The sequence below is a fragment of the Lepisma saccharinum genome, chromosome 2 (assembly GCF_977018435.1).
Source record: "Lepisma saccharinum chromosome 2, izLepSacc3.1, whole genome shotgun sequence".
Classification (NCBI taxonomy): domain Eukaryota; kingdom Metazoa; phylum Arthropoda; class Insecta; order Zygentoma; family Lepismatidae; genus Lepisma; species Lepisma saccharinum.
In genome coordinates, this window is record NC_139230.1 from 209,489,884 (window position 1) to 209,512,636 (window position 22,753).

The window sequence follows — 22,753 nt, forward strand, 5'->3', positions numbered from 1 at the left end:
GTACCAGAAATGGAAATATAATCACTTAAGGTGAAAATGACGTGTAGAATTCAAGATTTCAAGAGCGTCGGGAAATTTTGAACATTTCCCATCCTGAAAAGTTCCCAACTTTGTGGGGAAATTGCTAATTTTTACCATCCTGAATGTCTGGATTTAAAAAAATTCCCATCCTGATCCCATCCCGGCCCAAAAAAATTTTGTCTCGCACACCCCCTACTTAAATGCTTCTTGAAAACAAACAGTCATGAACAGGTGCAGGAACAGTTTTCATTGAGGTATCCTGGCAAGAGTGTACCATGTAGGAAAACAATATTGTGGCTTAAAAACAAATTTGAAGAAACTGGTAGCATGAGACAAGCCACGAAGTGGAAGACCTAGTGCCTTTACAGCTGATTTTTTGGAAGATTTGGAACATCGGTATGCTCGTTCGCCTAAGAAATCGCCCCAGCGTTTATCGAGGGAGTTGCAGATCGCCAATGCTTAAGTTAAAGTTTTGTGCTTACTATGTTCGTGTGGTACATGAACTTAAATTTCCGGACATAGACAAAAGAATATGATTTGCTAGATTGTTTCTTCAGACATTCAGATCTCAAAGGGAACTTGACAAAATTTATTTTTCAGATGAAGCATGGTTTCACCTATCGGGTTATGTTAATATGCAGAACTGTAGGATATGGGCAGTGGTCGAAAGTAGTGCACTACTTGTAGTGGCGCTACTGTAGCTAGCTACAAAATTTGTAGCTGTAGCGGCGCTACATTTTGAAAATTGTAGTTGTAGCGGTAGCGAAGCTACAAAATTCCTGTAGTTGTAGCGAAAATTTTGCTACAGCTACATTTCTTTTCAGCATTTTGAGGTAAATTTTGAATGTGGCACCAGCATTAAAAAAATTGACAATAACGCTTACTTTTGCAGGAGGTTCATAAAGACAAAGTCTATTACATGGAAATATGGATAATGTAGATAATAGTAAATATCTTGATATCACAGTATAGGTATCCGTGTAATTTATTTCATTAGTATCTTTATAATTCTAATATCCAGATAACTAACTGACATATATGAATATATTCCAGCTAACAGCTACTTTTTTTGAGATTTTGGGGAAATGCCTCATTTGTGGCACCCCTGAAAAAAAAAATACCTCATTTGCGCCACCCCGGAACATATATTGTGGATATTCCTAGTATAAGAGGCAGCAAAATGTCTTTAATTACTGTGTAAAACACAACTTGCAGTGCAAAAAGGAGCGATCCATTTTCCACTAGAATGACAGCAATAGTGCCAGCAATCAATGGCTCAGTATGTTAACAGAACTCTCGGATTTACACATCAGTTTTCTCAATATATTTCCCTTTAGATTTTCTGTTACTTTTGCTAATCATGACAATGAAGATCAATGTTTTATTTAGTAATTATCTTATCTACAGTCAAGGGGTCCTGGGTTCGATACCTGGTGGAGGCACATAGTGGTTTGGATCCCACTTTAAACTGTAGGTTCAGTCCCGAATAGCCTTACTGTGCATAAAGTGGACTTAAAACAAAAAGTCAATCAATCTTATCTAGAGTCGCTTCCTGTCACTTTTGGCTAATTGTGAGAATGAGGAAGAATGATGAAAGAGCAGCGTGGGGATTGGAGGAGCAGGAGGATCCCATCCTCCAGGTATCTTTCCTAGTTTTTATTTGGAGTCCACTTTATGCACAGATAAGCAAACCGACTGGTTTCGAACCACTATGTGACTTAACTCAATATTTATTCTCAAGGAAAATATGTTTATATATAAATGTAAATAATTCTACCAAATTTTATTTGTGTATAGTTGTAATCATTAATTTTGTGTCATCCTAATTGAAATACTCATATATCAAATTTGAATTGATCTACCGCTTACATAGGTACGTTATTCTGAAACACTATATTGAAAATAAGCAACTGAAGTAACACTGCTATCAAAATTACAGAATGACGGGAATCATGATAATAAATAACAGAATCTATTTTCCAGCAAGTACAACTATCATACTAGGGTCTTCTTGGAATATCCATGTGGTTGTTAATTTCTTTTATGCAAAAGTAGCGGAAAAGTAGTGAAGTAGCGAGTAGCGAACTGGAGTAGCGTAGAGAGCTACTTCTTGGAAAATGTAGCTGTAGCTGTAGCGAAGCTACATTTTGGAAGAGTAGCTGTAGCTGTAGCGAAGCTACTTTTAAAATGTAGTGTTTTGATCACTGGATATGGGCTACTGAAACCCCTCATGTTTTACATGAGGAACCACTTCATTCCATGAAAATAGGTGTCTGATGTGTGATATCATGGCGGCGCATTGTTAGACCATCTCTTTTCAAAGAGACTATGGATAGTGATGTGCATGTGAACATTGTGCAGGAATTTGTGTCTATGTTAGAAAAGGATGAGAGAGACGCTTGGTTTCAACAAGATGGGACCTCAAATCATTGGCGGGAATCTGATGATTGGGAAACAATGGGCGAACATTTCCTTTGCCTCCTTTATTGAATGCGTCTGCATGTAAAATTCCACTATGACAATCCTATCTTCAATTGAATATGGCATGTTAAACAGTACTGCATGCAAACACCGAAAAATTATGTCCGACACAAGGCACTCACTGTAAACACTGAAATGTGCTTGAGAAGATGGATCATTGTTGTCGGCATGGCACGTTGTTGTGACTCCACCCACGATCACCATATTTTTCAGTCCACATCACGTATGCAGTTTGTCTGTATGATTTTGTTTACTAATTGCAACGGGGCTATTGTTTTGTGCCGCACACTGTATTTCAAGTCTGAATATGTGAAATTGAAATGTAAACTCCATGCCTTAAATTACATATTTTAATTGAATTCAAATGTCTTGATACATTGGAATCACACAGAGACTCTATATTATGTGTGTGGGTTGTGCGAGATGCTAATGTGTAAGGTTGAAATAGAGAAAACGTCGGCTTGTATCCTTGAATTATTAGAAAGTTCACCTTGAAATCCAAGAATTATACTTGAATTGTATCATGGTTCTAGAGTGGCCACCCTGTATTATCACCAGTTAATTTAATTTAATTTACCATCAACACTGTTTCAATCAAAACTTGAAACATTGTATGTAGAAAATAAACAAGTTACAGTGATGTTTATAGCTGATTAAATGTAAAATTTGTGGTAAAGGATTAGGATGTGATGCAAAGAAACCTGGTTATTTTGTATTCACAATGCATCATCTCAAGAAATGGAATACATTTTTAAAACTGAGACAATCTTAACATGTATGTGTTCTGTCATCCTAATTTTTGGGCTGACTTTGATCGGGAGAAAATAGTAAACCATTAAAAGTTAGAACATGAAAACTTAAAGAGGATTAAAAGATATGAAATCTCGATCTTCCAATTATGTCAGTGGAAGAATCAGCTGTTAACCTGTAGCTACGGACAATTTTTAATACACTCAAGACATACACATGATCTTGTAGACTTGTCCTAAGCCTCAATATTTTGTCCCCATTTCCAGAACCTTTTAGCTTTCTCAGAAGCTCAAAACACTAAAAGTAACTCAGTAGTCGGGTTAAAAGAGAAATGTTTAAATTCGGAGAAGTATTGTATGTGATATTAGCATCACACTGAAAAATGCTCTATTGTGAATGGTTGTCGTTGAAAATTGCTGTCCTGGTGATGCTTGGCAAGAGCTTCTGTTTCAGTATGTGACTGATGGTGAAGCATTTATCCAGCATGTTGTTACTAGAGATGAGACCTGGGTACATTTATGCAAGTCATAACTAAAGTGACAAAGCATGGAGTGGTGCCACACCTCATCTCCAAAAGTGAAGAACTTGTGGGTGCAGTGATCTGCAAGCAAAGTCATGTTGACTTTCTTCTGGGATCACGAGGCTGAACTTAGAGTACTAGATGTTCAGAAGAAGAATTGTGGCCAGTGTCACGTATTCAACTTTCTGAGGGAAAATCTGAAACCAGCTATTTACCATAAATGACACAGGTTGTTGGTAGTGGGAGTGTGTCTCCTCCACAACAATGCGAGAGCACTTACTGCTAAAGCAACAGTGTTGACTATTGAGGAACTGTGAACTGAGTGCATCCCACATCCTCAATACTTGTACTGTCGGATTTGCACGTTTTCGATACACTGAGTAGAATGCAGTTCCAGGACGATGATGAGGTTCAGTTGGCATGTGTGATTGGTAGAGGCACATATTTTTGGTAAATAAAAATGCAAAATTTCGGTACAAAAACAGAGTTGATTTCGGGTTCAAAAGCGGTAAATAAAATAAAATTTTGGTGTTATAGCGGTGAATAATCACATCAAAAATTCTATATAAAATGACATTTTGGTTTTAAAATTGTGAATATAATCCTAAATTTGATTTAAAAACTGCACTTATTACACAAAATAAACTTACCCCTTGTAATAGCACATTTATGTAGTTACCAGAGTATTAAGTTTATTGCTGTGTAAAGGGGTCCATTTTTGCTTCTCAAATATTTACTGCAGAATTAATCAATTTTCCGTGAATTGCATAACTCACAGGATACTTCAGACTTCAGAAAGTGTTGCGTCGGTATATAAACGGTAAATTTCGTGTTTAAGAGTATATTTCGCATATTGCAGTTCATTTCGCATTATTTCGTGACAAAACAGGGTAGAAAAATGCACCTCACACCTTTCAGAAACATGAAAAATGAACTTTACGGCATGTTATTTCATATTTCGTGTTTTCGTCAAAAACGAAATTTGCATGCCTCTAGTGATTGGCTGCACACCCATCCACATTTTTTCCCCACGTTATGTACGTGCTTGTCAAATGCTGGCATAGGTGCATTGAACTAAAGGGGACTAGGCTGAACAGTGATAATACATTTATTTCAGTGTTTGCAATAAATACTCTTGTGTAAATAAAAAAAAGTAACTTTTCTATTTATTGAGCCTTGTATGTTCGTCAGTAGAAAATTATAAGAGTAACATTGGTATTGATTTAAAATGTGGCTCAATTCTAGTGGAGAGTTAATTTTGCCCGATGATTTTGCATGAAGACAGTTTTCTGCATAGTGCCGTTGATAAGATCATCCTTACAGTTTCTGTTTCAAGTGAATAAGTTTCTTTGTGGACTGTGGCTAAAAGAAACTTACAATATATAGCAAAATGTTACATATAATTTTCCTGTAGGAACAGGAAAGAGAAATATTTGAAGGGGGAAAATAAAATTGGCGAGCATAAAATTGGAGTTTAACTGGACTCTTAGATGAACAAGCTGGTTGTTTGAGGGTCATTTTTTAAGTAAGGTCCATTTTGCAATAAAAACTAAGTAAGTAATGTTTTCCAAAAAAAAAAAAACACATTTATTTTCTGAATTTACATACTCTACGTTTCTACATTATTTCCTTGCCGGTTTAAGGATTTAACGTAACGAACTACGAGATTTTGGATACCCTTCTCATAGAACTCTGCTGCCTGTGATGATAGCCAGTTACTTACGGAAGCTGAGTTAATTGTTGTTCCTGGCAGCAAAGAGTCCACTAGCAAAACACCCTACCCTGCCTGTTCGAAAACACAGTTGCCATGATGCTGCTAAAACATTGCCGGGAGTCTGTGCGTGCACTCATTCCCACGCTCACATGCAATTTCAAATGGTATTCACAAACAGTCCTTGCGCCTAGTGACTACCACCTCTTCCGCCATCTGAAGACTTTCCTGGGTGGCAAGTGTGAAAACTACCATGAGAAACTGGATATCATCACAGCTGGCAGAGTTGTATGAGGAGGGTATCCAAAAACTCTTAGTTCGTTATGATAAATGTTTAAACTGGCAAAGAAATATGTAGAAAAGTAGAGAAGTGTATGTAAATTCAGAAAAGAAAGGTTTATTTTAAAGAAATACATCTACTTACTTCGTTTTTATTGCAAAACGGACCTTACTTAAAAAAATAACCCTTGTATTATTTAATGTGCATTTCATTAGGAACAAAAAAATTATTTATTTTGGGGATGGAACTGAATTCTATGAGTAACTATTTTTGAACACAATTTACACATGTTAAAACTGAAATAAGTACAGTGCATTTGAAAAGTTATCCAGCAACAAATTTGTTTACAACGCAAAAACTAGCCATACAACTATATGAAAATTAAATATAAATTTAGCCCAGAAATTAAACTGTCAAGTGCCAAGTATGTTGCACGTGCCCAACACTACATAATTTATACCACTGATCTCTTTTAAGTAAGATGTCACCAGGTACCAGTGCAGCTGGAATGAAGCCCAGGGGAATCAAAACAGGATAGCCATTTTCAAGTAAAAACTCACAAGTACCAATTCAGGGAGATGATATAATTTTTGATGTTACTCATAAAATTGATATACTTAATCCATTAATTGACATCCATACATCCACCCACCCCCTCCCACAATCGGACACAAATCACAATGTAGTAAGTTGCCACTCAACGATGCAATAATTTATCACTATTTCTCCTACAAGATTTGCATTCTGGAAAATAAAACACACTAATGAGGAGGCAGAAGATGCTTCAAAATGCAAAAAACCCAGTACGAATCTCCCTCCATAAGCAGTTAAAGAAATGCTTGACTTCTGAAACATGCTGTACAAAGAAATCTAATGTCATGCACAATCTTTGAGTATTTGATTGCATTTTTAGTTCTAATTGGATGTGTGGAAAATTATTTCCTACATCTGCTATAGATCTCTTCAGGCATTACATGTAGTTTACTTTGGCCATTTTAAACATCTTATAGACGTTGCAATATTTAAATGCTTATGTGGATTTGTGTTTTTTTGTTTTTTTTTAAAAAAAACTACCATATTTATTACTATTATTACCTAGCACTCGGTGAGATCTTTGAACTGCATCATGGCAGGACCTGGCATAGGAAATTCATTAGAAATGATGCTAGCACACCAGTCACCACAACAGGATGCTATGGCAAATATAGAGTATGGTCCTGCTCTCAGTTTGAGGCCACAGAGTAAGTTACTTTTTTTTTTTTTCGTTTTCTCTTTATTTCTTTTTATTTTACCTAAAGTTTCAGATACAGTACTGAATGACCATTTTACACTGAAACAGGAACAGCAGGGAAATGACAACAACAACAAAATATACTACAAGATGGCACTGAAAACAAATCAAAATTATACATGCATGGTTAACAATATTTTAAAACTTTGTTCTGGCAAGAATATGTCCACATTTGGAGGCAGGTTATTATATGAGTGAGGAAGTCTGTAGAAAAGAGACCGCTGTAGAAGGGAGAACCTTGTGGTGGGATTGTGATGTTCTTCTGTTGTTAGTTCTGGGTTAGGGAAGGGGATAGGGCTGAGTAGATAGCTGAACATTTTTCACAATTTAAAGTTATTGAGAATAGGTAAAATTTAGCAGTTAATGCAGAACAAAATTGAGTGACTCATAATTTCTTCAATGTTCTTTTTTACTGATATGGTTATAATGTGTACTTAGTTTTTAAGTAATTAAGTGCTCAAAGAAAATAGCCAATTGCTATAGTATTTCCTAAATGCCTATTTAATGTGTTCTTCACAAGAAACATTGTATTAATGAGAATTTATGTATGGTAGGGATGCACCCACATGAAATTTTTGCCAATACCAAATACTGACATTCAGCTTATCCGATATGAAATTGTAAATGTTCCTTGAATAACATAATGGTTAGAAAACCTCCTTAATTATGGTATGTGCCCAGATGGCTGAATATTGTTTTGTGTTTGAAAAAGGAACTGCACATTTAGACATTTACTTTACAAAGTCAGAACATATGAAACACATTTATATTCATAAATATAAAATTAGCCGAATTTCACACTAAATTGTAGGGCTATTTGCTATATTGGATAGGTAATTTTAACGATAAAGTGATGTGCCTGTAGTGCAAAATATCGACAATGGACCAGTTAATCTGTTCCATCCTTAATATGTAAAAAACTTTGCAATTCAGATAACTTTGTGATGCCACAGTTACACTTACTTCTTTTGAGCTATTGAAACTCAAAAATTCCCAACACTAAAATATTTGGTATTTTCTCCAACTGCAGGAGGAAGTTGGATCCCAGGTGGTGTTAGAGGATCTTTGCAACAACAAAGTGGTGGTACTGTAACAGCCCCATTAAAACATCTTCAGCCAGTTATGGCTTGGAATATTTTTATAAGAATTTACAACAGTTCATGTTAACAAATATATGTGTGTTTACTTGAATTATTTCACATGCCTTAAGTCTGTCTAAATACATTGCACTGGAATATTTTTTTTTAAAAAAATTCACCTAGCAATTGAGACACATTAAATAATTCAAATCCATGGTAGAGTGTAATTGAGCTCTGGAAATTATCAACCACTGAAGTTATACACTTATGGTATATGGATTTGATTACCTTTTGAAGAGTATTTTAAACATTACTTATGTGAAATTTAGAAATTTTGCACTTCCATGCTGCACAATTTAATGATTAAATTCTATTAATTTTGAAGATCCACTGTCTTCATTCACAAAAGGGTACGAAATTAATAGGATTTAACCATTATATTGTGCAATGCGGAAGTGCAAAATTTCTAAATTTCACGTAAATAATTTTAAACCATGTTTACGGCATCCATCATGAATATTTTAATGATGTTCTGAAGCATTGGTTAACATTAAGTTAGAACTCACCATGAAAAATTGCCTTATTGATTCAACTTGTATTTCATTATTACTTTGTTTTTTCAGCATTGCCCTAAAACGTATTTGCTTTTTGTTATCATGAATTGCATATTTGAAATTTTATAGTAAGTTGACCTGCACCGTTTTTGTTTTTAGCTTTTTTAAACCATTAGTAACCTGTTTTTATTCTGTGTTATATGTATTGAATTATGTGAAATTTGCCTTGTTACTTGTCACATGCATATTTATCTTTGCAGTGCGCGAGTCCAGTAGTGTTTGGAGCAGTTTTGTCCCATGTCCTTCCACTACAGCACCTTTGGCCCAGGAAGGCCGAAGCCACTTTCAGAAGGGAGCAGGAGCTATCCATCAAGGATTACCTTCTTCAAGGGCCCTGATGACAAGATCAGCACACTACACTGCTCCCCTTGGTCCTGGGCTCGGAGAGATTTCCACAGCAGGATCTTTACCAGATCGCTTGAGAGTCTTCCGTTCTCCCCCTGATGTAAGTAGAAAAATTGAAGCAGTTCTTTTTACAACATTTGTCCCTTTGGATCTTATGACACAAAACACAACATATTAGTTTAGTAGTTTTGATTTACCTGTTTTGTGCATGAATCACAATTGTTTGCCTTACTACAGCTACCATCTCATAAGCAGTAGAATATTTCAGTGGAAACCTGATTTTATGTACCTGGATTTTACATTCAACCTTGATGGTCCCAATACAGCAAAATCTTATAAAATTTTCATTAATTTTTACATGTTCCTGGATTTTAAGTTTCTTCATCTTGGTGCTTGAAAAATGTAAAATTGAGTTTCCATTGTATATTCAACTGAACTTGTTATGCAGATTATCTAGAGACACACACAGAACATATAATAACTTGCAGCAAAGCTATGTAAAAGTTATGGATCAACCTGGAATCAAACGTGGGTCTTTGGCATTCCGTGCCAATGCTCTACCATTGAACTACAAAGCCATCTCAAGTCTCAACAAACAGTTTAGGAACTGTGTGGATTAATCAATATCTGTTGGTATCTCCAAATGTAGGTACATCTCCATGTATCATTTTCGTTGCTAAGATTAACATTTTACCAATCTGATAATATCTATAAATAGCTTGTAATTTAGCATACAATTCTGACATATTAATGTTTTTTGAATACAGTGAAATCTCGGTTATACATTTTTCACACTTCTTTACCCAAGCTTTTACTTAATCCTTTCTATAATAGACAGGAGGGAGAGAGATAGGAAGGGAGGGGAAACTTGTTTGGAAAACTTTCCCTTGTTGTTTGCCAGGCAAAAGGAAGAAGAATTTGCCAACCCCTGTTATCTGATATTGGTTTAGGATGGAGTTAGAAAAGAAAGTCACCAATCTCCATCCCAAGAGCTCATTAATCTAAAACTGCTGGGCACGGCTATGCAATAATTTCATGAAGCAGCCTTTTTTTTTATTCAGCTATTTGCATAGGACACACTCATGTGTCCGTTTCAATACAATAATCCTTCCCCCTTTGTTTCTGCAACTTGGTTAGATAATAAGTCCACTGCTGGTTTAAAAATAAATACAGTTGTAGTCCATTGTCTCTTATCTTCACTTCACTCCTATTCCACCTGTCCATTTATTTATACCAGTCTATCTGGAGGGAGGCTTCTACCTGCACCAGTGGTATGTCTGGCTGTTCCAAAAGCAGTTCCTTGCCGATATCACTTCTGACAGCAATGACTCATCCAACATAAATAATACAATGTTTTTTCTTGTGCTGCCTTGTGATAAACAAAACCATAACTCTTATTGTGCAGATAACACAAGAATAATCATTTAAACACTAGAGCCAGTGGCGAGCTCTGGATTTTCCGGTGGAAGGGAGGGGGTGGGGGTGGGGTATCTTACGTATACATTTTTTTTGCCTCCCTGTTGGTGTTGTGGCAATGTCGTCACCTTGTAATCAAGGGATCCCAGGTTAGATACCCAGTGGAGAGACATAGTTGTTTATATCCTACTTTAAACTGTAGGTCCAGTCCCGATTATTTTTCTGTGCGTATAGTGGACTTTACAATACTTTTACAATACAATAGAGAAATGGTTCTCAACAATTGGGAAAAAGCAAGCACGTGGAAGCATGTTAGTCTAAAATGGATCAATCAAGGTGGTAAGGTACCCTTGTGTAGTGTTTCTCATCTGTCGGACCGCAACCAACCTGCTATCTAGCACTCGTATCAACTATATTGAGCTGCGAAAGGTTCTGCTGTAAGTGATTGCATTATTTGAGTTCTGATTTTTCATTGTTTAAGTCCATTTTATGCAAATTAATTTCAATAACTGCTTCCGTGATGCCATCATCCATCTTTTACCCCCCCCCCCCCTGCTCTGACACATCTTTCCGCAGGCGATGGGAAAGGGCCTATATAGCAGGCATGCACGCCACTATACCCCCCGGACTCAACCTAGCCAACCAGTAACCCTTTCCTCTCCTCCCCGAAACAACCCACCCACCTTAGAATAAACACTGGTTAAAGTACTTTTCGTTATCTATCAACTGTTTCTCGCAACACTGATCGTAGAGATGCTATTCTCTGCTTCTTCGCCAAGTGACGCCGATCTTTTTTCCTTCTATCTTGAAAATGCGACTCAGATTGCGAAATATAGAATTATTTCTCTTTGTGTGGTAAGTGTTTACTGTCTCCTTCATCATTTGTGTGTGTGTGTGTGTATATATATACTGATGATGCTATAAATTAGCGAAAATTTTGAATTTTCCTACTGTCCGGTGAGTGTTTCCTTTTACCTTATTTGATTTTTACTTAGCCCTTTTGGCCCTCCTTGCTTTTATCCATTATATATATATATATATATATATATATATACTGCTGGACAATGAAAACCGGACACTTTGATATTTGACATCTGAATTGCAATAACAGCTCGCAGGTATATTCCAGAATGTTCGGCAGATCATGTAGTACCATATGCACCATTCATAGGCTCGGACTTTGTTTATGCATTCGTACTTAATTCAGTTTCTGCAACATTTAGTTAGCCCTTGTACCAGAGCTTTTATCGACCCATTGCGTTATCACAAAAAATGCAAGTGTCCGGTTTTTTTTGTCCAGCAGTATATATATATATATATATATATATATATATATATATATATATATATATATATATATATATATATATATATATAAGTCATTGGGCTGGATCCAAAAAAAATCCTCTTAAATACCTAAGATTTTATGCATGATATACCATGTACCCATGAAATGAAATATTGATAAATAAATTCTGACATAATCATAAATAGTAATAATAATTTGATTATGTGTAGGATTGTTGACCAATTGAAAAAAATAGATGACAAAGCAGTAACGTTGTCTCCTAATAAATAATGATCCCGAGTTTGATAACAGGTGGAGGTAATAGTAGCACAGATCCCACTTAAAACTGGAGGTCTAGTTCTGGGGATTATGTTAGTTGTCAACCACTTACAGCAGAACCTTTCACAGCTCAGTATAGTTGATATGAAAGCCTGGTAGCAGGTCGGTTGTGGCTCGGCGGTTGAGAAACACTGCACTAGGGTATCTTACCACATTGATTGATTTATTTTGGACTAACATGCTTCCATGTGCGTGCTTTTTCAAATAATTTCAGTCATGCCCTAAATGGCCAAAACAAGACACCTCTACATGATGTTGAAGGCGAATTACAGCCGATAACTGCACCAACAAACTTGATAAAGCAAAAGGAATGCTGTGTTTAAATCTTAAAACATTGCATATATCCATACTTTATTATGTCAACAAATTAGATTTTCAAAAATGTAATGATAGGTTGGGCTCTTCTCTAGAGTTTAAATACTGGGTGTTCACTGGGGGTGAAGCATTCACAGTGCATGTACGAATGACAAACTGAGGTGACATGATTCTCGGTATTGAGAAAACAGCCCAGCCCAGTCTGAGAGACATGCAAGTAATATGTGCAGCTTGCAGTGTCTCTTCCATTCAATAGGTTACATTGGTTACTGAGGGTTTTCTTGCATGTGACACGTGTCACTTGCAACTTGTCACTTGTCGCGTATCATTTCGGTGTGAAATCTCCGTAAGTCTCGGCATCAACATTTAGGTCTCTTTTTTGTACAACACAATGTTTGAAGGGGGTAAGTAAAATTGGTGAGGATAGAGTTGAGGTTCCACTGGACTCTAGGATGCACAGGCTGGATGTATTATCTAATGTGCACATCATTAGGAACAAATAAATTATTTATATTGGGGATGAAATTTAATTTTATAAGTAAGTAATGAATTTGATTACAACACTGAAACTAACCGTATAACTATATGAAAATAAAATATATATTTATCCCAGAAATTATACTGTCAAGTACCAATTATGTTGCACCTGGCAACACATCTATAATTTATACCACTGATCTCTGTACAAGTACGAATCTCCTGCCATAAGCAGTTAAAGAATTACAGGACTTCTGAAACATGCTGTACAAAGAAATTTAATGTCGTGCACAATCTTTGAGTATTTGATCGCATTTTTTATTTTAATTGGATGTGTGGAAAATTATTTCCTACATCTGCTATAGATCTCTTCAGGCATTACATGTAGTTTACTTTGGCCATTTTAAACATCTTATTGACATTGCAATATTTAAATGCTTATGTGGATTTGTGTTTTTTTTGTGTTTTTTTTTAAAAAAAACTACCATATTTATTACTATTATTACCTAGCACTCGGAGAGATCTTTGAACTGCATCATGGCAGGACCTGGCATAGGAAATTCATTAGAAATGATGCTAGCACACCAGTCACCACAACAGGATGCTATGGCAAATATAGAGTATGGTCCTGCTCTCAGTTTGAGGCCACAGAGTAAGTTACTTTTTTTTTTTTTCGTTTTCTCTTTATTTCTTTTTATTTTACCTAAAGTTTCAGATACAGTACTGAATGACCATTTTACACTGAAACAGGAACAGCAGGGAAATGACAACAACAACAAAATATACTACAAGATGGCACTGAAAACAAATCAAAATTATACATGCATGGTTAACAATATTTTAAAACTTTGTTCTGGCAAGAATATGTCCACATTTGGAGGCAGGTTATTATATGAGTGAGGAAGTCTGTAGAAAAGAGACCGCTGTAGAAGGGAGAACCTTGTGGTGGGATTGTGATGTTCTTCTGTTGTTAGTTCTGGGTTAGGGAAGGGGATAGGGCTGAGTAGATAGCTGAACATTTTTCACAATTTAAAGTTATTGAGAATAGGTAAAATTTAGCAGTTGATGCAGAACAAAATTGAGTGACTCATAATTTCTTCAATGTTCTTTTTTACTGATATGGTTATAATGTGTACTTAGTTTTTAAGTAATTAAGTGCTCAAAGAAAATAGCCAATTGCTATAGTATTTCCTAAATGCCTATTTAATGTGTTCTTCACAAGAAACATTGTATTAATGAGAATTTATGTATGGTAGGGATGCACCCACATGAAATTTTTGCCAATACCAAATACTGACATTCAGCTTATCCGATATGAAATTGTAAATGTTCCTTGAATAACATAATGGTTAGAAAACCTCCTTAATTATGGTATGTGCCCAGATGGCTGACTATTGTTTTGTGTTTGAAAAAGGAACTGCACATTTAGACATTTACTTTACAAAGTCAGAACATATGAAACACATTTATATTCATAAATATAAAATTAGCCGAATTTCACACTAAATTGTAGGGCTATTTGCTATATTGGATAGGTAATTTTAACGATAAAGTGATGTGCCTGTAGTGCAAAATATCGACAATGGACCAGTTAATCTGTTCCATCCTTAATATGTAAAAAACTTTGCAATTCAGATAACTTTGTGATGCCACAGTTACACTTACTTCTTTTGAGCTATTGAAACTCAAAAATTCCCAACACTAAAATATTTGGTATTTTCTCCAACTGCAGGAGGAAGTTGGATCCCAGGTGGTGTTAGAGGATCTTTGCAACAACAAAGTGGTGGTACTGTAACAGCCCCATTAAAACATCTTCAGCCAGTTATGGCTTGGAATATTTTTATAAGAATTTACAACAGTTCATGTTAACAAATATATGTGTGTTTACTTGAATTATTTCACATGCCTTAAGTCTGTCTAAATACATTGCACTGGAATATTTTTTTTTAAAAAAATTCACCTAGCAATTGAGACACATTAAATAATTCAAATCCATGGTAGAGTGTAATTGAGCTCTGGAAATTATCAACCACTGAAGTTATACACTTATGGTATATGGATTTGATTACCTTTTGAAGAGTATTTTAAACATTACTTATGTGAAATTTAGAAATTTTGCACTTCCATGCTGCACAATTTAATGATTAAATTCTATTAATTTTGAAGATCCACTGTCTTCATTCACAAAAGGGTACGAAATTAATAGGATTTAACCATTATATTGTGCAATGCGGAAGTGCAAAATTTCTAAATTTCACGTAAATAATTTTAAACCATGTTTACGGCATCCATCATGAATATTTTAATGATGTTCTGAAGCATTGGTTAACATTAAGTTAGAACTCACCATGAAAAATTGCCTTATTGATTAAACTTGTATTTCATTATTACTTTGTTTTTTCAGCATTGCCCTAAAACGTATTTGCTTTTTGTTATCATGAATTGCATATTTGAAATTTTATAGTAAGTTGACCCGCACTGTTTTTGTTTTTAGCTTTTTTTAACCTTTAGTAACCTGTTTTTATTCTGTATTATTATGTATTGAATTATGTGAAATTTGCCTTGTTACTTGTCACATGCATATTTATCTTTGCAGTGCGCGAGTCCAGTAGTGTTTGGAGCAGTTTTGTCCCATGTCCTTCCACTACAGCACCTTTGGCCCAGGAAGGCCGAAGCCACTTTCAGAAGGGAGCAGGAGCTATCCATCAAGGATTACCTTCTTCAAGGGCCCTGATGACAAGATCAGCACACTACACTGCTCCCCTTGGTCCTGGGCTCGGAGAGATTTCCACAGCAGGATCTTTACCAGATCGCTTGAGAGTCTTCCGTTCTCCCCCTGATGTAAGTAGAAAAATTGAAGCAGTTCTTTTTACAACATTTGTCCCTTTGGATCTTATGACACAAAACACAACATATTAGTTTAGTAGTTTTGATTTACCTGTTTTGTGCATGAATCACAATTGTTTGCCTTACTACAGCTACCATATCATAAGCAGTAAAATATTTCAGTGGAAACCTGATTTTATGTTCCTGGATTTTACATTCAACCTTGATGGTCCCAATACAGCAAAATCTTATAAAATTTTCCTTAATTTTTACATGTTCCTGGATTTGAAGTTTTTTCATCTTGGTGCTTGAAAAATGTAAAATTGAGTTTCCATTGTATATTCAACTGAACTTGTTATGCAGATTATCTAGAGACACACACAGAACATATAATAACTTGCAGCAAAGCTATGTAAAAGTTATGGATCAACCTGGAATCAAACGTGGGTCTTTGGCATTTCGTGCCAATGCTCTACCATTGAACTACAAAGCCATCTCAAGTCTCAACAAACAGTTTAGGAACTGTGTGGATTAATCAATATCTGTTGGTATCTGCAAATGTAGGTACATCTCCATGTATCATTTTCATTGCTAAGATTAACATTTTACCAATCTGATAATATCTATAAATAGCTTGTAATTTAGCATACAATTCTGACATATTAATGTTTTTTGAATACAGTGAAATCTCGGTTATACATTTTTCACACTTCTTTACCCAAGCTTTTACTTAATCCTTTCTATAATAGACAGGAGGGAGAGAGATAGGAAGGGAGGGGAAACTTGCTTGGAAAACTTTCCCTTGTTGTTTGCCAGGCAAAAGGAAGAAGAATTTGCCAATCCCTGTCATCTGATATTGGTTTAGGATGGAGTTAGAAAAGAAAGTCACCAATCTCCATCCCAAGAGCTCATTAATCTAAAACTGCTGGGCACGGCTATGCAATAATTTCATGAAGCAGCCTTTTTTTTTATTCAGCGATCTGCATAGGACACTCTCATGTGTCCGTTTCAATACAATAATCCTTCCCCCTTTGTTTCTGCAACTTGGTTAGATAATAAGTCCGCTGCTGGTTTAAAAATAAATACAGTTGTAGTCTATTGTCTCTTATGTTCACTTCACTCCTATTCCACCTGTCCATTTATTTATACCAGTCTATCTGGAGGGAGGCTTCTACCTGCACCAGTGGTATGTCTGGCTGTTCCAAAAGCAGTTCCTTGCCGATATCATATCTGACAGCAATGACTCATCCAACATAAATAATACAATGTTTTTTCTTGTGCTGCCTTGTGATAAACAAAACCATAACTCTTATTGTGCAGATAACACAAGAATAATCATTTTAAACACTAGAGCCAGTGGCATGCTCTGGATTTTCCGGCGGAAGGGAGGGGGTGGGGGGTATCCTACGTATACATTTTTTTTTGCCTCCCTGATGGTGGTGTGGCAATGTTGTCACCTTGTAATCAAGGGATCCCAGGTTAGATACCCAGTGAAGACACACAGTGTTTTATATCCTACTTTAAACTGTAGGTTCCTTCCCGATTAGCCATTCCCGATTAGCCTTTGTGCATAGAGGGAAGTGAACGAAAAATATTTTATGTAGTGATGGTACATTTCTACAACCATGTAAAGTTTTGTTGAAATCAGACTTATACTTGTTGAGTAAAAAACAGGGTGGCGAAAGACCTGGAAAACCTGGAAAACCAGGAAAAGTCAGGGAATTTGAGGTGTCAAAAAAAGTCGGGGAAATGTGAGGGGATTTCGTCTTCATTGATTATTTTCTTTTTTAATTATTTACTTATTTAAAGATGTCATTATGGAAATCTCGTTCGTAAGTTTCGGCCTCAACTTTTAGGCCCCTTTTATGCGCAACAGAACCACCGTTCCAGTAACCAGTGATGGGGGGGGGGGGAGGCGGGAATTTTAAATTCGAACACACTTTGGAGGAAATTTGTTAAAACTCTGGCACTATGGGAGCAATCTACTTCGGATAACTTTTGTTTTGCAGCTAAAACATCAGCGCATGCAACCGTGTACAATTAAAAAAAACACAGGACCAAGGAAGGTATGCTTGTGGGTGGGCGTTGGGGGGCACGTCCTCCGAATTTCAATGGAAAGAACAAAAATCTGGAGTTTGCCCCCTCTTCTCCCACTATTTTGGGGAGAAGACGTGAACTTTAGTATTCTTTTCAAAGAATGGACATTTCTCAAGAGAAGAAACATGTTTCATGTTCTTGGGTGCCATACAAGTTGAATAATAAGCCAAAAACTGAATTTTTCTTTTTACGAAAAATAGGTAATGTGAATTTTTGGAGGTAAATTGTTATAACTCTGGCACTATGGGAGCAATCTACTTCAGATAAGTTTTGTTTTGCAACTAGAACATCAGAGCATGCAACCGTGTACAATTCAGAACGTTGGACCGAGGAATAGGGGCTTGGGGGCGGGAGCCCCAAATTTCAATGAAAATAACCACATAAAAGTCTGGAGTTTGCCCTCTCTTCTCCCGCTATTTTGGTAAGAAGGCGCAAACCTTAGTATTCTCTTCAAAGAATGGACGTTTCCAAAGAGAATGAAACATGTTTCATGTTTTTGGGTGCCATATAAGTTGAATAATAAGCCAAAATGTGAAACTGTTTTTTACGAAAAATAGGTAATTTGCATATTGCTCAGAACATTGTTATAACTCGGGCACCATCAGAGCAATCTACTTCGGATAAGTTTTGTTTTGCAGCTAGAACATCATAGCATGCAACCGTGTATAAGTCAGAACGACGAATCGAGGAAGGAGGGCTTCGAGGCGCGACAACCAAATTTCAATGAAAAAAAACCATAAAAATCTGGAATTTGCCCCTCTTCTCCCGCTATTTTTAGGAGAAGGCGCAAACCTTAGTTTTCTCTTCAAAGAATGGACGCTTCCAAAGAGATTGAAACATTTTTCATGTTTCTGGGTGCCATACAAGTTGAATAATGAGCCAAAATGTGAAACTCTGTTCGGAAATGTGGATGGCTATGTTGCGTGGAGGGGAGAGGGGGGTCATCAATGTGAATTGCTCCAGACCTGTGTTAGAGTTTCCACCAAAACATAAGAGTATGAATGTCCAAAAAGCACATTCATTTCGTAATCAGCACCATTATACCATATGGTATCATCGGGTGAGTACGACGTTACTCTGATGATACCATATGGTATCATCGGGGGAGTAAATATTACGTGGAAAATGCATTGAATTATCATTTTTTCTTGTCCGTATGGGAGTAGTAAGGGGACTTGTCAACAGATTGAGGGGATAAGAGCAGGTGGTGCCATCCGATAGTTGTCGGACGTCGTAGTAGGGCATTTTGTTGGGCAAACTGAAGGAACATGGAAGCAAATAGGTTCCTTTGATACATACGATTTTTGTCGAATATCGCCACCTGACAAAGTATCTCACTTCAACATGCGACAGAAATTGCATGGACTGTAACATCCAACAAAAATCGAATGCATAAACAAGAAGAGCTTTAGACTGCAAATATGCTGCTGGAATTTTATTACTCTTCTGGTTCACTTCACCTTATTTATTGTAGCAGTGCTTACAAAGGTTTTCTTTCATCATCCTGACGTATTACTGGTTTCGCACAAGTTAACATATGTTTACAATGACATTGCACTATCCCTTGACAAGGCTTCGGTCAGCTCTAGGGAAGGGACGCTGCCATCTGGAAAATGTCAAACTGACCTCTCACCCTCCTTCCAGGGAGCACATTCTGCGTGCAGTGTTGACAGTTCAGCGTTTGAATACCTTATATATTTCTTAAATACATTACAGATTCGTAAATCCAATTATTCAACCCCTGAGTCAATGAAATTTACATTTTGTTGTATTTTCCTTTCGATTGTACGATAAAAGTAAGGGAATAAATTGAAAGATAGAGGTTTGACTCCTTGTAGTGAATTCTGTTACTATGGTTAGCAACACTATTTTCTGTAACTTGGCTAGATGAATGATTTTGGAGTGGTAGAGAAAAGAACAGTCAAATGCCTTAGGTCAGTCTCAGTGTAGCATCTCCGTTTGTGTGTTGTCGTTCTGTTTAGTGTATAACAATGTCTGAAACTTGACTGCAAAACTGTCTGAAGAAGATAGAGAAAATGAAAAACAAGACAGAAAGAAACCGAAAGTGGTGAGTAGAAAATCAGTGACGCTATATGTAGGTATAATTTCTTCCAACCGATATTCATAAAGTACCAATATAAAATTTACTGACCGAGTATTCGATATGAAATGGCAACTATTTCATGAAGAACCTAAGTGATTCATTAATGTCTATAGTTTATGACCATTTTTGTGGCTCCAAGAGTTCTTACCTTTGTAAAAGAAATGATATACTATTAGAAAGAGACTTGTAAAAAGGGGAGGGTCCACTTGGGGTGCTTGTCTGGGCTAAGTACAAATGGGGTGCCAAACAAGCAAAACAGATAAAAATAGAAAAGCGTTAACATCGTGGTGCCCTGTGAAATTACTGGTACCCTATTAAATCTAAGTTATTGTCAGTTTGCAAAGATATAGCTTTAGTATAAATTGTCTTTCTCTTTGTATCTAGTCAGTTCCCTGACATAATGACATGTTTAATTTTATTCAACTTTTCAGACGAAGCAAAGGATGTGTAAGTGACTCGTAGCTAGAGGGAGGCAGGGGGCAACTGCCCCCCTGAGAGCCTGCTTTGCCCCTTCTGTGAAAAATACAGAACACCTGGAATTCTCACTAATCTTTACAATTACTCTAAGAACATAACAAAGACACTTATTGATTTTGTGATTTATGAATGTGTGTGGGATTCAGTATAATGTCGTATCAGGATTGGGGGGGGGGATTCCCTTTTTGGTAATAGTGATTCATGTGGTAGAGAGAGGGAGTGGATATTTGATTTTTGTTACGTAGCGTTGATTTTCTGCCACCTATAGCTAATCGCAACAATGAATGATGACTTGAAATTGATGAAGAGACACTCATAAACAGTGCCGCAACCACAGGGCGGCAGGGGGAATTGTCCCCCCCACCACCACCCTCCCGACCTTGGATGGAAGTCCATTCTAGGGGAAGCGAACATTGAAGTAAAAAACAAGACTAGGAGAATCTAAGAATAGCAGAACAATTGGATACTCAAGATGGAATTAGTTTTTACGAGTTCCTTGCATTTTTCCTCGAGACGGCCAAGGGCACTTCCAAGGGGCAATTGCCCCCCTCTCGATTTCAAATTTTATACAAATAAAAATACATTTCGTAAAATTTTCTTACTCACTTCGCTCGCAATGTCTTCTGTTCTTATAGCCCAAGTTCAAAGCCATAGTTATGGGGCAATGGGAGTCGGTTCCGCGAACCAAACGATCTATATGAGAAAAAAAATGTTAAAGATAATGCCATGGCGCTCCGTAAAATTATTTGCACTCTATTAAAACAATTTCTTACTATGAAACTTAATATGAAATATTAATGATGACACTGTAATCCAAGAAGTCATTGATCAATCAAGGGATTCCTGTTTGTTTGTCAGGTGTCAAAACATGTATTTCGACTATAATATAATACAATTCACACAATATTTGCAAAATGGTTAACGTAACCAGTAGGCAAACATTGTCTGTAGTGATGCAAGACTCTTTCCTTTTGAAGGAAATAGAGTCCGTGGTGGACTAAGGGACCCATATTTTAATGTTTTAGCAAGTACAAAAAAAATGTATTACAATTTTTTACACAATTCATCAAAGTGTAGATAATATGTAACCATTATTATTTAATTAATTCGATTTTTCTTGCATAACACAACACAATGGTGTTGTTGGATTCTCGTTAGATTCCTTTGTGCGGAAAAATCTTGCATACTGGAAACTAGAAAGAATCATTATGAAGCATGATTGATTGATTGAATTGGTGTTTTAAGTCCACTTAATGGACACTAAGGCTAATCGGGACTGGACCTACAGTTTAAAGTGCGATCCAAACCACTATGTGCCTCCACCGGGTATCGAACCCGGGACCACTTGATTACAAGACGAGGACGCAACCACTGCGAAATCGGGGAGGCCCTGAAGCATGATTTATAAAGGGCTCCCTTAATCAGTTCTGCAGAGAGGCCCATTAATCGTCTATTAACATTATCAACCTGTAAATATCAAGTAGATACAGTCCCTATTAGCCTATTTATGTTAAACTTTATATTCTTTGGCAAATCTGGAAAGGTCATTATCGAAAAAAATGCCATTTGATGTTGCTCATTTTTTTTCCCCCGTTGCAGTTTCAAGATATCATCCCTTTTCAGTTACTTATCTCTTTTGGGGGAGGTGTCAAGTGCCTCTGTGTACCCTGCTATATCTGCCAATGTGACACAATATATTAAAAATTTGCCCCCTCTAGGATTGACTTTGTTCCCCCCCCTACAAAGAATTCCTGGCTAAGGGCCTGAGTGTAAGGAATTAAACATAAAAGAAATGTATTTTACATTAAGTCCCAAATTTATATCTGACCATAGGCGCACCAGTGAGGGCACGACTGTGCTTGCCACTGCCTGCTGGAAAACGTGGAGAGAGACAATTTGTTTGGTTCATTGTGCTCTTTGTGTTGAATAGTGAAATAAATGCTATTCAATTTTTAAATAATTGAAAATAAAGCATTGCCTCAATTTAGAAGTGAAAATTCCTTGCCTTCATTTTGCAGTTAACATGCCATGCATTTATTTGCACATGTTATTTTGTTTTCTTTTAAGGCAAAGAGGCACGTGACTCCTAATTCCCTGGAGTCTCTCTTTTAGTGTTTGAAAGATAAACTCTCAAAAGCGCCAAGCATATTTTCCAAAGTTTTGTAAGGGTATAATGCATATGCATATTATTAATTAAACATAGCGACAGTATCCCATGATGTTTACTCTTTACAATCTTGCTTTGCTCGTTGGGCGTCCTCTTTACCTCACCACATGCCCCCTACCCCCTCCTGTTCTAACTGTTAGAAAATATGCATGTAT

The 22,753-nt window shown here is 36.5% G+C and overlaps 1 protein-coding gene across 2 annotated transcripts in view; it reads left to right on the plus strand.

Annotated features, from left to right (window-relative positions):
• The window catches only part of LOC145981134 (uncharacterized), an 89,547-nt gene that overhangs the window by 26,317 nt on the left and 40,477 nt on the right, over nucleotides 1-22,753 (plus strand). The window contains exons 4-7 of one of the 2 annotated variants that reach the window (XM_083114247.1): nucleotides 6,863-7,004; nucleotides 8,948-9,192; nucleotides 13,438-13,579; nucleotides 15,524-15,768. In XM_083114247.1, the coding sequence (XP_082970373.1) occupies nucleotides 6,863-7,004; nucleotides 8,948-9,192; nucleotides 13,438-13,579; nucleotides 15,524-15,768 (774 nt within the window). The remainder of the gene's footprint in view (nucleotides 1-6,862; nucleotides 7,005-8,947; nucleotides 9,193-13,437; nucleotides 13,580-15,523; nucleotides 15,769-22,753) is intronic. The other variant, XM_083114257.1, reaches the window with a different exon arrangement.